General features: G+C 43.2%; 1 protein-coding gene across 1 annotated transcript; it reads left to right on the top strand.

The window, feature by feature from the left end:
- The first annotated feature begins 1,710 nt into the window (after nucleotides 1–1,710).
- ARL13A (ARF like GTPase 13A) lies at nucleotides 1,711–15,248 on the top strand. The gene is made up of 10 exons (XM_075999279.1): nucleotides 1,711–1,798; nucleotides 3,144–3,213; nucleotides 3,576–3,646; nucleotides 9,749–9,998; nucleotides 11,037–11,142; nucleotides 11,641–11,828; nucleotides 12,450–12,543; nucleotides 12,720–12,900; nucleotides 14,853–14,939; nucleotides 15,160–15,248. Exons 2-10 carry the CDS (start codon nucleotides 3,155–3,157, stop codon nucleotides 15,165–15,167), a joined length of 1,044 nt encoding a protein of 347 aa, XP_075855394.1. The 5' UTR covers nucleotides 1,711–1,798; nucleotides 3,144–3,154; the 3' UTR covers nucleotides 15,168–15,248.
- The last annotated feature ends 832 nt before the right edge of the window (nucleotides 15,249–16,080 follow it).

Genomic DNA, 16,080 nt, shown 5'->3' on the forward strand with positions numbered 1-16,080 from the left:
GACAAATACTGTCTCAGCCAGGCAATCAAGGTTTAACATCATCAGTGATAAGTAATGTTGATAGCACATATCCTTGATGTGATTCATGAGAATTACATGTTACCTCTATGGTCTTCCTCCTAAGAATACATAACTTCAGTCTAATTATGAGAAAAACATCAGATAAATACCAAATGAGGGGCACTCCACAAAATGATCAGTACTCCTGTCAAGGTCATCAGAAATAAAGAAAGTCTGAACAATTTAGGTAAAAACTAAGGAACTATGAATGAAGTATGGACTTTAGTTAATAATAATGTATTAATACTGGTTCATTAATCATAACAAATGCACCATACTAACATGAGATGTTAATAATAGGGGAAACTAGGCCGGGCGCAGTGGCTCATGCCTGTAATCCTAGCACTCTGGGAGGCCGAGGCGGGTGGATTGCTCGAGGTCAGGAGTTCGAAACCAGCCTGAGCAAGAACGAGACCCCGTCTCTACTATAAATAGAAAGAAATTAATTGGCCAACTAATATATATATGGAAAAAATTAGCCGGGCATGGTGGCACATGCCTGTAGTCCCAGCTACTCGGGAGGCTGAGGCAGGAGGATCGCTTGAGCCCAGGAGTCTGAGGTTGCTGTGAGCTAGGCTGACGCCACGGCACTCACTCTAGCCTGGGCAACAAAGTGAGACTCTGTCTCAAAAAAAATAATAATAATAGGGGAAATTGGGTATAGGGTATATGGGAACTCTCTGTACTATCTTTGCAATTTTTCTGTATATCTCAAACCATTCTAAAAAATAAAGTTTATTTATTTATTTTTTTGAGACAGAGTCTTGCTTTGTTGCCCAGGCTAGAGTGAGTGCCGTGGCATCAGCCTAGCTCACAGCAACCTCAAACACCTGGGTTCAAGCGATCCTCCTGCCTCAGCCTCCCGAGTAGCTGAGACTGCAGGCATGCGCCACCATGCCCGGCTAATTTTTTCTATATATATTAGTTGACCAATTAATTTCTTTCTATTTATAGTAGAGACGGGGTCTCACTCTTGCTCAGACTACTTTCGAACTCCTCACCTTGAGCTATCCGCCCGCCTTGCCTCCCAGAGTGCTAGGATTACAGGTGTGAGCCACCACACCTGGCCTAAAGTTTACTTTTTTTTAAAAAAAGTCCACTAAAAAAGAATAAGTATAATACAGTTCGGCTAGAAGAGATAGAGAGGCCCAGAGCAGAGGCAGTTTCTCTGGTATCTAAAGTCTTCTCACTCACACAACCAGTTGACACCTTTGACCTAATACACAGACTCTGAAGCCAGACTGCCTAGGTTTGAATTCTGGCTTTACCACTTACTACCTGGGTAACTTTTGGCAAATTACTTAGCCTCTCTATGAACCTCATCTCTTAAAAATAGGAATGATAGTTCCTATGTTGACATGTTGTAATAAGGATTAAATGAATTAATATGTATAAAGTGCTTAAATGAATGCTGGCACACAGTAAATTATATATAAATGTTTTGTAAAATTAAAAAAAAAACTGTGATGACTAAAAGTTCATTTAGTAGTTAGCTATAATCACATAAGGTAAGGAGATGTGAATTTGGTTGTTATGAACCAGGTAGTGGTTGCCATAGATATGTCAGAACCCTCACAGCCATTGTTAGGATGTTGCCAGACCCTTTATAAGTGAAGGACTGAGTTGTGTGAATCTGCCAAGAAGGTTAGAAAGCACAATCTACCTTCCTATTACTTTATACATTTTACATCTTTCATCCAAAAGAACAAGTTCTTATCAGATAAAGAACCACCTCAAGGTAAGCAAAATATATCATCTTCATTTTACAGATAAGATATCTGAGAATGGTAGGTTTAACTTAGGTGATTTCTCTTCAGGCTACCCAGAAGAGGCACTGGAAATAAAAGATAGGATCAGTAATCCTTGGTTTAGTTTGTTTTCCCATTTGGTTATCCTATCTACCCTTCCTTGTAAAGGAAGAACTTGTGTGATGCCAATTTGACCCTTCTTGGTGGCACTGACAAATACAGAGAGCCCAAGATCAAGCTAGGAAGCTCTGCCAATTATCAGGAAATAGACATGAAGCTGTTACTGGCCTCTTCTCAAAGGTAGATGGATATCATGAAACTCAGACAATTAGGCTCTGGTGTTTCAGGCTCCAGGTTTTATCAGCTTCATGAGCAAAGCTGGAATAAGGTTGGTTTTGATCACAGGCCATATATAAGGTTTCCCTTTTGCTTGTGTACAAATTTGTTTATTTATTTACTTTTTATTTCAAAATATTAAAGGGGTATAAACATTTTGGTTACATATAAGGTTTCCCTTTTGTTTGGCATAAGCCAGAGCCATTCTCCAGGAGGTCCTTATGGGAAGTCTAATGATCTCCTAGGGAACGAGCTGTGTTCTAAGAAATGCTGTGAAATGTATTTGCGAGTGGCAATTTTCCAAAACAGTGTATGACTGGATGACTCTGCAGAACCCTGCTAAGTTATCCATTAATAAGCTGGCACGTAAATTGTGCTCATTAGATAGCGAAGCAAAGCCCAACTAAGCATCAACCGAAATGCTTTGCTAACCCAACCAGGGCTTCAACGTACAGTCATCCTTCAGTATATGGGCAACTGGTTCCTGGACACAAAACTGTACCAAAATTCATACATACTCAAGTCCCACAGTCAGCCCTGTGGAACCCATGTATAGGAAAAGTTGGTTCTCTGTATACATGGGTTTTACATGCCTGGAATATTCACATATAATTGGACCCATGCAGTTCAAACCTACATTGTTCAAGGGCCAACTGTAATTAGTTATTAAGGAAATGTAAATCAAAACTACAATAAGATACCTACCTCACACCAACTAGGATAGCTATAAACAAAAAAACCAAGTGTTGGCAAAGATGTGGAGAAATTGGAACCGTCTTGCATTGCTGGTAGGAATGTTACAGTCACTTTGCAAAACAGTCTGGCAACCTCAAAAGGTTAAACATAGATTTATCATATGACCCAGCAATGACTAGGTATGCACCCAAAAGAAATGAAACTTATATACGAATGTTTATAGGAGCATTACTCATAAGAGCCAAAACAATGCACATGTCTGGCAATTGATTTCTCATTTACTTTCTGCCCTTAACATTTAAGAAACATGAATCATGATCCGGCTACTAACCTCCTGCTGGTCTCGGCTAAGGACAACTGAGGAGGCACGAAGGTAGGATTACAGTTTTTCCCTATACCACTATTTCCTTCCATGTATCTGTCCCTCAAGGGACAAATCTGTATAATTACATATTGTTAGGGAAAGTGATTAAGCAGTGTCTGCAAGATTGGGGCCAGGGTGGAGAGATGATGGCCAATTCTACAACGTAAGTGAATCAGGGTAGAAAAGCATCCTTGGAGGCTTTGGGGAGGGGTTCCAATACCACCTTCTACTACTTTGGCTGGGGCTTTTATGGTACATGCATTGGGAGTAAGAACTGCAGGCAGAGTCCCAAACACTAAGGAGTAAAACTCTTTGTTTAGCTTACAAACTGTTTTTTAAAGCTTTGGCTCATTTTTCCTTTCCATTTCCAGGAATGTGACCATACTTTTCATTGGCTTGGACAACTCAGGCAAAACAGTTCTTGTGGAGGCGTTCCAAAGATGTAAGGAACTAAGAGCATTAGACACTGGTGTAGGTCTCCCATGGACTCCCGGGTCTAATTTAATAATCATTCCCTCCTAGCATTACTTCATGGCCCTCAGTTTCCCACTGTTTGAGGATAAATACCTCCCAATACACACATATGTGCCCCCCAGCCCCATCAGGTGTTATCAGTCTGTTTATGTAATGTCTGTCACCTGCTCCTTTCACAAGACATCCTAATTGAAAATCCTTTCATAGTGTTGGTATGAATGAACTCAAACTATGTAAAGCATTGCAGTCAATTATGAAGGATAGCATATTTGAAATGGCGTCTAGTTTCAGAGCTCAATTGAAGTGGAATTTGGTCTAGATAAGAAAGACAAGTGTGGGATGATAAAGAAGTTTAATAACATGAAACTCTTTGTGACAGCTAATATAGAGAGTTCAAGCTTGAGTAATGTCAGTTCATAGATGTGCAAGTTGAATACCAGATCTCTAGTTTAATATCTTGACATTTCAAAAAGCAGTTACACAGAATTTCAGGAAGCTTAACTATACTAGTTGTGAAGGCCCAGTTGACTACTAGTCAACCAAACAGGCCAGCATCATATCTGGCATTAGGGTGCCTTCCATCAATGCTTATTGAATAAATGAAGGGGTGGGATGACATGGCTAAGTTTTACATACTCCGGCAGCCCTCAGCAAAGAATGGGAAAGGGCTAACCTGACTCCTCTGCCACTGGCCTACTTGAAGCCCTCTTCAATTTCCTTGATGCGTTGCCACAGCCTTCTGGCTGATCTCGTCACCTCCAACTGTCTCCCCAGTATTCAGTCCACACAATTACCAGAAGGATTTAATGCAAATATCTGATTATAGCACTCCCCTGCTCAAAATTGTTCAATAGTTCCCTACTGTTTTCAAGATAAAATTTAAGTTCCTTAGCACCACACAAGGCCCTCCATGAATTGATCCCTGATTCCTCCTCCAGCTTCATTTCCTATGCTTTCCACATATGCCCTCTGATACAGCCAAAACAAATGCTTGCCTTCCCTCTGCCACCACTGCGTTCTAATTCACATGGCCCGGCATTCTGTACACACTGGCTCACTACCTAGCATTTCATCCCCACCATTATCTACCTGCTTAATCAAGTGCCTCAACTCACAGCATAGCCTGAACTCAGGAAAGCCTCACCTAACTCCCAGAGCCTCCTTCCTTGGCTCCCACTCTATTCCACGCATCCCTCTAGCACGTACTTATCACAATATCATCTCGCAACTGCAAGCACATTCCCTAGACTGTGAGCCCCTTGAGCAGAGGTAATGGATCTTTTCATCTCTGTATCTTTAGCCTCTATACTTTTTGCATCTTCAGGTAGGTACTCAATAAATATCTGTGGAACAGACGTTCTCCCCCATTCCACCATTCCTGAGGCTACATGCTGCCATTTTTCTAACTTTTTTTTCCTCTGCCCCACTGGCAGCTCCAGGCGCCACATTTTAGCCAGTGGTTCAGCCTGCTAGCCCTCCTTTTGGCAGCAAATTTGACTCTTTGCTTCTCCCAGTTCTCTAATAGGCAGAAATAGTAAGAAGGTAAACAGCAGTAGGAAAAATCAAGAAGCCAGGATAAATCATAAAATTACTGATAAAAGTGGGGATAATTTTCTAGAGCCCCAACTCAGCCTCACCCCTGGATTCCCATTCAGTCTGGGTGGGAATATGTGAATGTATATTTTAAGAACACCCCAGGGGTTTCTGATAGCCAGCCAGCTTTGGGAAGCACTCATCTGGAATTAACTGTATGCTACTTTATGAGAACAGTGTCTCTTTTCCATTTTAATTCCTAGAGGACAATGTCTGGAGTCTATTTAATTTATTTTGTTACTGCATAACTTGCCTGGTGCTCAGTGAATACCCTGGGGGTGATTCATAAGTGTATTGGTTTATGGTTGCGACTACATTCACAGAGAATTTTTTAATAGGCCCTGATGTCACATTTTGAAGAATGTCTGAGGCCACCTCTTCCATGTAGGACCACTAGAATCAATCTAGTAGGTTGCTCTGTGTTCAAAATCAAATGGCTCACCTCCCCTACTCCTGCAAATTTTTTTTTTCTCAGCTTGTGGCCCCACTGATGAGATTCCCTCTGTCCTATACACTCCCGAAATGTTTTTAAGATGACTGCCAAGAACAGAAAATTGCCTGGGAAGGAAGTTCCAATCCATAAGTAGTAGCTTGTGTGCACATTTGAATGCCAGCTAAAACATATGTCGGCACACAAACCATTATTATTGATGACATCATTCACTATAAATGTTTTGCCTGGCATGGTCACATGGGGCAAGAAACTCAAGTGTGAGCTCAAGCAGGTGCCCTAAATGAGGACATTTAGACTAGTGCCTCTCAAACCAGCTATACATTTCAATTACCTGGGGAGCTTTTTAAAAAAACATGATTCTTGAGCCCCACCCAAGATCTATGGAATCAGACCCTCAGAGAATGAGGCCTAGTGTCATAGGTCTAAAAAGCTCCACAGGTGATCAGGGAGAACAGTGACTACTGAGAACCAATGACTAGAATCACCTGGGGAGCTTTCAAACCTACTTATCCTGGATGTGGAGATTCAAATGCTTCGGTCTGGAGAGGCCTCATGGAATCTACATCTTAACAAGCTGAGATGCTGTTAGATGATGCTGAGACACAACCAGGAATGAGTTTCCTGGCTCTCTCGGGCAGTACTCAAACTTTAAGGTGTAGAAGAATCACCTGGGATTTTGTTAACTATAGGGGGCTTGTTAAACATGCAAACGCTTGGATCCCAAGCCTAGAGATTTCAATTGATTTGCTCTAGGGTAGGCCTTAACAATCACCCCCATGTAACTCTGAAGCATGTGGTCCCCAAACCATCCTTTATGAAGCACTCTGCTAGGGATGTAGAGATGAATTAGATACCGCACCTGTCCTCAGGGTGTTTATAAATTAACAGAGGAAATAACAACTGCTCATGACATCTAGGGTTCACCAAAACCAGACTGCATTATTGAGAATTGGTAAGGATTCAAGTAGAAAGATAAAACTAGGGAAAATGTTGTTTTCTCTGACAGGGAAAAAAAATAATATAAAGCTTGTCTTAAAGCAGAAAACAAAATTTTAAAATTACCTTTAGAGTTTTAACCTATTCACTTATTATTATTTTGGGGGGACAGAGTCTCAATTGGTCACACTGGGTAGAGTGCAGTGGTGTCATCCATAGCTCACTGCAACCTCAAACTCCTGGGCTCAAGTGATCCTCCTGCCTCAGCATCCTGAGCAGATGAGACTACAGGCGTGTGCCACCACGCCTGGCTAATTTTTCTATTTTTAGCAGAGATGGAGTCTTTCTTGCTCAGGCTGGTCTCGAACTCCAGAGCTCAAGCAATCCTCCCACTTTGGTCCACAGTGCTAGGATTATAGGCGTGAGCCACCATGCCTGGCCCTTCACTTATTATTTTTAAGTAGTCTAATATACAGCAAGTATCACATCAAAGTTGACTGAAAATTATATGTTATCTGAAAGCTATAATTTAAAAGATCATTGACTAACATGATACCAGGTGTTTACAAAATCACATTAAAACATAATGATAATATATACATATACACACACATGTATATATACTCATAAGTGTGAGTGTAATCATAGATTTCCAAAGATCTGAAAACATACTACTAACTTCTCAGCTTAATGACTCATTTTGGCAATCCTATGGAAAATGTCACAGCAAATCTGAGACCATAAGAAGTCACTGATTTTGGTCTTATACTCCCAGATATGGGTGTAGAGAATCTATAAAATCATTTTGCTCCTAAGGTGGGAAGAGAGCTAGGTCAGAACGGTCAGTTCAACAGATTGGAATGCGTAAAAAAAAACAACAAACTGTCATTTTGAACTGCTTTTTTTTTAAATTTTTTTATTACAGCATCTGTATTGGGGGTGTGTGGTATGTATTTTGGGGTGTCTGATGGACCCAGGTGGGATGCTTGACATATTTTTGTGACACCTCAAAGCTTGTTTTGGGTATCTGGTGGCACCTGCTTGGATGTCTGATATGTGTTTGGGGTATTTGATGGCACCTATGTTGGGGTATCTGAGACCACCTGATAGGTATATGACTCATTTTATTCCCAGACCCACCTTTCTGGAGTCTAAGCTGCCCCTTCTTCACAAGTGACAGACTCCATCTGCTTCATTTCTTAGACTGTCCCCTCTCGGGCTTCCCACCACCAGAGGCATCCCCGTTGGCTACCCCCAACTCCAATGAGCCTCCAGGAGCCCGTTGACACTCCTCTTCCATGCACCTGTTGGTTGCTCCAAAGCACCCCACCAACCCCGCTGCGACCCCCGCCAAGAAATCCCCTAACCCCACTGTCCTCCGCAGGACGACCTCTCCAGCCCCACTAATCACTTAGGCCTCCGTTGACTCCCCGAATCCCGCTGATCTCAACTCAGGGTTCCCCTCAACCCCACTGTCCCCCCAGGACCCCGAAGCCTTGGGGTACCCAAGCCCTCAATGACTTCCTCCCCAATCCCCCCAACCCTGCTGACCTGTCCCTGAAGGGTCTCCCCCACCCTTGCTGCAAGCACCTTGCCCCTTCAGTCCCTGCGGCCCCCACAAGGCCGAGCGGGTGCCCCCTGAACTGCTTTCCTATGGGAGCTGAATGAGGTACAGAATGCCCTATGGGATTTTATGTTCTGGCCACAGCTTTTAAAGGGAAAATGTGCCTGAGTCTGGCATGGTGTTTTGGAAGAGATTATGTAGAAGACGACTTCATACCCTTATCCACAGTTAGCCACCATAAACATTTGTTGAACACCTACTGTGTGTTAGGTAATACAGAGGCTCTCCCTCAGATGGCTTATATTTTTAGCTAGGGAGACAAGGCAAGCACAGAAAGAGGTGAAGGACCAGTTTGAGAGACAGAGAGAGACACACACAGGGAGAGGGAGAGAGAGGCAGGGAGGGAGAAGGAGAAAGAGAGAGGGAGGGAGGGAAGGAGAAAGGGAGGGACAGGGAGAGAGAGATTTGGGGGAGATATCTAAATTAAGTATCTGCATGCCAACTGCTGTGCTAGGCATCATGAATAAAACTGAAAGGGTTCCTGCCCTGTTGCAGTTTATAACCCAGATAAGTAAACCCTAGAATTTATAACACTGTATTATATACTAGGATAATGGTAAGCCCTGAAGATAGGCTACCTCATCCAGACTGGGAATTGTGGTGTGTGGGAAAACTTTCTAGAATAAACAAGGTTGAAAATGATATTTTAAAAAATAGGGGTTTGGCCGGGCACAGTGGCTCATGCCTATAATCCTAGCACTCTGGGAGGCCGAGGCGGATGGATAGTTCGAGGTCAGGAGTTCGAAACCAGCCTGAGCAAGATTGAGACCCCCCATCTCTACTATAAATAGAAAGAAATTAATTGGCCAACTAATATATGTAGAAAAAATTAGCCAGGCATAGTGGCACATGCCTATAGTCCCAGCTACTCAGGAGGCTGAGGCAGAAGGACTGCTTGAGCCCAGGAGTTTGAGGTTGCTGTGAGCTAGGCTGACACCACAGCACTTACTCTAGCCTGGGCAACAAAGCGAGACTCAGTCTCAATCAATCAATCAATCAATCAATCAATCAATCAATAAAAGAGGGGTTAAACAAGTAAAGAGTAGTAGAGTGCTCTAAGTGGAGGGAATGACATCTTGTGAAGACCCAAGGCAAGAAAGAACATGGCATTCATGTAGAGTGGAGGCAAAGAAGTAGAGGGAGGAACAAACTGGGTGTGTACCAGGGATAGTGTGGTTAGACCAGTCAGGTTAGAGTGCTAGAAGATGGGTCTTCCAGGTTAGGAGGCAACAAAATCTGTCTTCTATCTGGGAGCAGTGGGCACTCACTTAAGGTTACTGAGCCAGAAGAGTAAATATGGGCAAAGCAGTGGTTTAGGAAGATGAACCCGTGAATATGAGCAGGGTGGGAGGATGTTCAGAAGGATTTCTCAGAGCAGGCACTAATCAAGGTTCAACAAAATCTTTGACATATCTATATTTTCCTGCTTTGTGATTGCTTCTTCTCTCTCCCCCTATGTATAGTACTTCCCAGTAGGATAGACAATTGTGTGCAATCAGGACTGACTACACTCCTGTTAGATGAATATGAAGTTTCCATCTATGACCTGAATGGAGATCGGAAAGGCCGAGAAACCTGGCCAAACTACTATGCACGGGCACACGGGCTTGTTTTTGTCCTGGATTCCAGCGACATAGAACGCATGCAGGAAGTCAAGATCATCTTAACACGTCTGCTGTCTGATAAAAGAGTGGCAGGGAAACCCATCTTACTGTAAGATTCTGCCTTTGTGTCCTATTTTTCCTTCCCAATTTGTATCTTAAGTATAGAAATGAAGGGCTGGGTGGTCCCTTTGTCACACCCAGCCAGACCTCCTGTTCCCTTAGGCTTAGTGAGGTGGAGTGGCCCAGCTCTCTGGAGGCTGTTTTCAAGAGCCACTTTCTACCACACATTGCCATGGGGGACATGTTACCTAACTATACAAAGGTAAATTTGAAGGTAAGCATCAAAGGGGAACTGAGGCCGGGCGTGGTGGCTCACGCCTGTAATCCAAGCCCTCTGGGAGGCCGAGGTGGGAGGATCGTTTGAGCTCAGGAGTTCGAGACCAGCCTGAACAAGAGCGAGACCCCATCTCTACCAAAAATAGAAAAAAAATAGTCAGGCATGGTGGTGCATGCCTGTAGTCCAAGCTACTCGGTAGGCTGAGGCAGCAGGATTGCTTGAGCCCAGGAGTTTGAGGTTGCTGTGAGCTAGGCTGACGCCACGGCACTCTAGCCCGGGCAACAGAGTGAGACTCTGTCTCAGAAAAAGAAAAAGGAGAGGGAGGGGAATGGAAAGTGATATCTGGATCTACTACCCCCAATTCCTTCCTCAAGACTGCCTTCTTGAACTTTCTTCTAATCTTTTCTAGTTCCAGTCTCTGAAACTGAGACTTCATGGTGGCAGAGAACAACTCCTATTTTGTATCAATGCCAGTGGCCTATTTTCTGAGCAGATTGCTTAAGAGTTATGTAAACAGTACTTATTTCAGCGTGACAATTCGGGTGGCCAGTCAATTCTCACCTGCACCCCCCCCCAGCCCAAATCTCTTTTTTTTTTTTTTTTTTTTTTTTTTTTGAGGCAGAGTCTCACTTTGTTGCCCAGGCTAGAGTGAGTGCCCAAATCCCTTTTTTCCTTTTTCATTCCTCATTAGCAACTCCAACTAGACCTTGAACAGAGTTTGGGAGGATATAAAAACTCCAAATCTGTTCATATTCCAGTAAGCAATTCATTCATATATTCTCTCTCTCTTTCACCTATTGCCTGTTCTAGCCTGGCAAATAAACAAGACAAGAAGAATGCCCTCCTACCTTGTGATATTATTGAATATCTACTCCTGAAAAGGCTAGTGAATGAGTACGATTCCTTGTGCCGCGTGGTAAGTTGTCAACCCATTCCTTCCCTCTTCTTCTTGAGCCCAGCCGAGACAGCCCTTGGCCCCTTCCATAATCAGCCTCATATGCTGAGTTTGGGGCACAGTCTCACCCCTACAAGGCAACATATACAGTGATGATTTCTGACTCGATGGTGATAACAAGTATTGCATTCTGCCTTCAAAATAGCTCTGTGAAGTTAGACGTTTTAACATCCCCATTTTATGGATAAAAAAGCTAAGGCTCAGAGACCCTAAGTGACTTGCTCAAGGTCACACATCCAAGACACCACAACCACTTTATTAAAGGACCTTAGCTTTTGTGTCATTCATTTACCTCCTCAGAGGTGACTACTGAGTGCCTCCTAGGAAATCTCAGAGCCTCTCTAGGCACAGCGGACCTTATGTGTACCTCTGCTCTTTGGATGACAGTGATTGAGCCTGTGGGCCTCAGGGGTCCCAGGCTCCAGGTCTGAAGCCTTCTCTTCTCTTTTTTTGTCACAGGAGCCATGTTCAGCCATCCGAAATCTTCCAAGGAGGAACCATCAACCCATAATTAAAGGGCTGCGCTGGCTATTAGCTGTCATTAGAGACAAACATGAAGAGCTATGTACTCGCCAACCACCACCCATCTCGAACATCCCAGCCTCCAGGCATTCCCGAAGATGTGGAGAAAGATGCTCATCAGACAGGTACTGAGATGCCTCTATTAGACTTACTGATAAGAACAGAAGCAGGAGTCAATCTTCCACATGAGCAGGGAGTTCTAGTAGATGCTTGGATTCTGAGTGGCGCTGAGCAAGTCTCTCAACATCAGTTGGCCCAAATTGGGCTAGGGCAGTACTCACTAACATTCCAATATAGTTAGGTACACCCCATCCCTGGCACAACTAGAGCAGTCATGTGAGTGCCATGAGTTTCATAAAGGTAAAGCCAACCTATTAGCATTAGAGCTTCTCTAAAACAGGGCTTTATTCTCCGATTTGCCACGTGGAGGAGAAAAGGAAGATGAGCCCCTGAAGGAGCCCCCTGGCATTATTCTACAGATGAATGTCATGGAACTGCTCCACATTCTCAGCCTCTAGTTCTCCAATCCTCCCAATAATTAGAAGGACAGAAATATTGAAAATTGGAAAAAGAAAACAGAAGGTGATCAAAGTTTTGAGGAGTAAAAGGCCTACATGTCCTCTTGCTCTGTTGTCACCGTCACTGACCCAAAGCATATGGCAGGGATGGAGTAGTAGCTGCAATAAATAAAGAAGCTTAAAGTGTGTCTGTTTCTACTACTGCTGTGTCCTCTCCATCTTCTCCAGCTTCTCTACCACCAGAATGAGAATACCCAAAGAGAAAAGACAGCATCTAGGACAACACCCAGTGGATGCTAGGCCCCTAAAGTCAATCCTACAGGTAAATGGTTCTTTTTTTTATTTCTGCATATTATGGGGGTACAAATGTTTAGGTTACATATGTTGCTCTTACCCCCCTTTCCCCCCAAGTGAGAGCTTCAAGCGTGTCCAGGGACCAACCCCTGAACTCTTGGACACCAACTTACTCTCCCTCCTCCCCATCTTCTTGCTGTACAGAAAGAAGGCTTAAGATTCAGGCCTAAAAAGAACATATCAGTAACCTTTGCTATAGATGAACCCATGAAGGAAGGTGAATGTTCTGGGAGAAACAGAGCTAAAAGAACTAATGAGCTTCGCTATAATCGACGCAAAGACCTACAGACTCCAGCTCTGTATAATGACGACAATCTTTTTGAAGGTAATGTTGGATCAGTGGTTAGAGAAGATATACAGGCCTTCCCTCCCAATTTCTATAATACCGTGTTTCCCCGAAAATAAGACAGGGTCTTATATTTATTTTTCCTCAAGAAGACACCCTAGGGCTTATTTTCAGGGGATGTGTTATTTTTTTAAGTATGCTATAACAATCTACATTTACTCAAATATAGTTAAGTTGTCTTCTTCTGGAACATCATCATAATTCTCCAAATCCTGAATTCCATCCTGAATTTCTTGTGACTCTATTTCCTTTAGAACCATTGGCCCCAATCTCTCATGTCGAACAACAGAGCTCTCATGGGGCAGATGAGAAGGGCTGCTTGTCTTCTTTACTACTCCTCAAGGAAATGCATGGGTTGTACAGATATGCTGAGTAGCCACGCCCATCACTAGGTCTTATTTTCAGGGTAGGGCTTATATTGCACAAATGCTTAGAAATCCTGTTTGGGCCTATATTATGGGTAGGTCTTATTTTCGGGAAAACACAGTAGTATTCTAATTTTGAGCCAGAAATTCTTTTTATATACTATGCTCTGTGATTAAGGAAAGAATACAGGGAGAGTGCTTGGGAACCACCTTTTGGTAGCCCAGTATGATACCCCATCACTATTTGACACAAGATCTTTAGATGACTATAGTGTTTTCTTAAAGGTTATGATTTCCAGTGGCAGAAGTACAAACTGGCACAACATTTATGGAGGGTAGTTTGGCTATCTCCCTCCTTCCTTCTCTTTCTCAATCTACACATCGAGACCTTTAGGCCGGGCATGGTGCCTCACGCCTGTAATCCTAGCACTCTCAGAGACTGAGGCTGGAGGATCGCTCAAGGTCAGGAGTTCGAGACCAGCCTGAGCAAGAGCGAGACCCTGTCTCTACTAAAAATGGAAAGAAATTAATTGGCCAACTAAAAATATATAGAAAAAATTAGCCAGGCATGGTGGCACATGCCTGTAGTCCCAGCTACTCGGGAGGCTGAAGCAGAAGGATTGCTTGAGCCCAGAAGTGTGAGGTTGCTGTGAGCTAGGCTGATGCCACCGCACTCTAGCCCTGGTGACAGAGTGAGACTCTGTCTCAAAAAAAAAAAAAAATTTAAAAATGTGAATATACTTTAAGCCAGTACTCTCACTTCCTGAGCTACATCCAAAGTTAATCACAGGCCAGGCGCAGTGGATCACACCTGTAATCATAGCACTTTGGGAGGCTGAGGCAGGAGGATCGCTTGAGGCCAGGAGTTTGAGATCAGCCTGGACAACATAGTGAGACCCTATCTTTACAAAAAAATTTTTAAAAGTAGCCAGGCATGATTGCATGTGCTAGTAGTCCCAGCTACTCGGGAGTCTGAGGCAGGAGGATCTCTTGAGACTGTGAGTCCAAGGCTGCAATGAGCTATAATCAGGCCACTCCAGTCTGGGCAACAGTGTGAGACCCTGTCTCTAATATATAAATAAAAATTTAAAAATTATAAAAATTGCCGGGTGTGGTGGCTCACACCTGTAATCCTAGTACTCTGGGAGGCCGAGGCAGGTGGATTGTTTGAGCTCAGGAGTTTGAGACCAGCCTGAGCAAGAGTAAGACCATGTCTCTATTGGAAAAAAAATAGAAACAAATTAGCTAGACAACTAAAAATACATAGAAAAAATTAGTCAGGCATGGTGGTGCACGCCTATAGTCCCAGCTACTTGGGAGGCTGAGGCAGGAGGATAGTCCTTCAGGCAACCCTGGAGCCGTGGAATGTTAGACCTACATGGAGGTTTCTGAACTTGGCCAGGGCCACTAAAGAGGAGATAGATACTACTCTGGGGACAGGGAGTGGGGATGAGAGTTGAGTAGAAGTAATCCGGTAAAAGAAGAGAGGAAACATTTTTCTAGATGTCGGCAACTACCCTCAACTCTCTAAAACCGAAATCCATTTTCATTTCTATATAATCTCAGAATCCAGGGCAAAAAAGAGAATGGAGACCTGGGATACAAAGAAGGTGTTATTGGAAAATACCTGTGACGACGACTTTTGTTCCTATGGTTAGTATTGACTAAATGAAGGCCAAAGGGGAGAGAGCAAGAGTGAGAGAAAGTATGAGGCCGGGGCAGAGAGTGGGCTCCTTGAGGGGTAGAGTCTACAGCCCTTTTGAAATTGGCCAACACCCACCTACCCTAACGTGGTTTGGGAAGGACAAGAAACCTGGCACTTGGCTTCACTTGCAGTGACTGGCCATTTTCTTTCTCTTTTTACTTTTAACAGACTGCTAAAGAGAGAAATGGAGGGAAATCAAAAGACACATCTAATATCCCTCCCTCAGCAAATGGGTTCAACTCCAGAACCATCAGGACTACTTAGTTTTCTAATTTGTATCTGATAACACCTCTACAGTCCTCCTACAACTCCAACTACTTTAACATCACATCCCTGAGAACCCCCATTGTTCCCATGTACCTATGTTCCAGCCATCGAATTAATTCTATGCTCACTGAGAGGCTCAAGAAAAGTTAGGTGCTTCCATTTGAGAATGAAGACCATCTTGGAAAAGAAGAACCGAGACTTTACATCTTTATACCCAGATGCTCCTGACGAAGCCTGCAGACAATAAGCCGTGGGTGGCCAACCAAAGTTGAGCCTTAGAAGTACAGGGTTCATTTAGAAATACATTTTTGTTTCCTTTAAGGTTCTTGGGTGTGAAGGGACTGGCAAAAATAAATAGAACTTCTTTGCTGAGAATTACGCTCTACTGAGTCATTTTCAGTCACCTCCAGAAACAATGGGGTTTTAAAGTCCCAGCCACTCTCTGTGAAGCCGAGGAACAACTGCTTTGCTGTCCCTTCAGGAATAGCAACTGCTGCCTCTTCTAACACTTTGGTTAGGTGTGTAAAAACTGTAGGAGCTTGAATGTATTCAACCCTCTATCCCCAAAGTGGTAGTGGTGCTAGCTATTTACTATTTACTACTACTACAAATTGAGTAGTCCTTATCTGAAATGCTTGGGACCAAAAGTGGTTTGGATTTTAGATTTTGGAATATTTGCATTATATTACTTAGCAGTTGAGCATTCCTAATCCGAAAATCCAAAATGGTCCAATGAGCATTTCCTTTGAGTGTCATGTCAATATTCAAAAAGTTTTGAATTTTGGAGCATTTTGGAATTTGGATTATGAATACTCGATTTGT

Source organism: Microcebus murinus, chromosome X (genome assembly GCF_040939455.1).
Source record: "Microcebus murinus isolate Inina chromosome X, M.murinus_Inina_mat1.0, whole genome shotgun sequence".
Lineage (NCBI taxonomy): Eukaryota > Metazoa > Chordata > Mammalia > Primates > Cheirogaleidae > Microcebus > Microcebus murinus.

Coding starts and splice junctions, on each gene's coding strand:
- ARL13A (XM_075999279.1), top strand. CDS start 3,155: ATGATCCGGCTACTAACCTCCTGCTGGTCTCGGCTAAGGACAACTGAG. Junction 11,143..11,640: donor ACGATTCCTTGTGCCGCGTG/GTAAGTTGTCAA, acceptor TTTTTGTCACAG/GAGCCATGTTCAGCCATCCG. Junction 12,544..12,719: donor CCCTAAAGTCAATCCTACAG/GTAAATGGTTCT, acceptor CTTGCTGTACAG/AAAGAAGGCTTAAGATTCAG.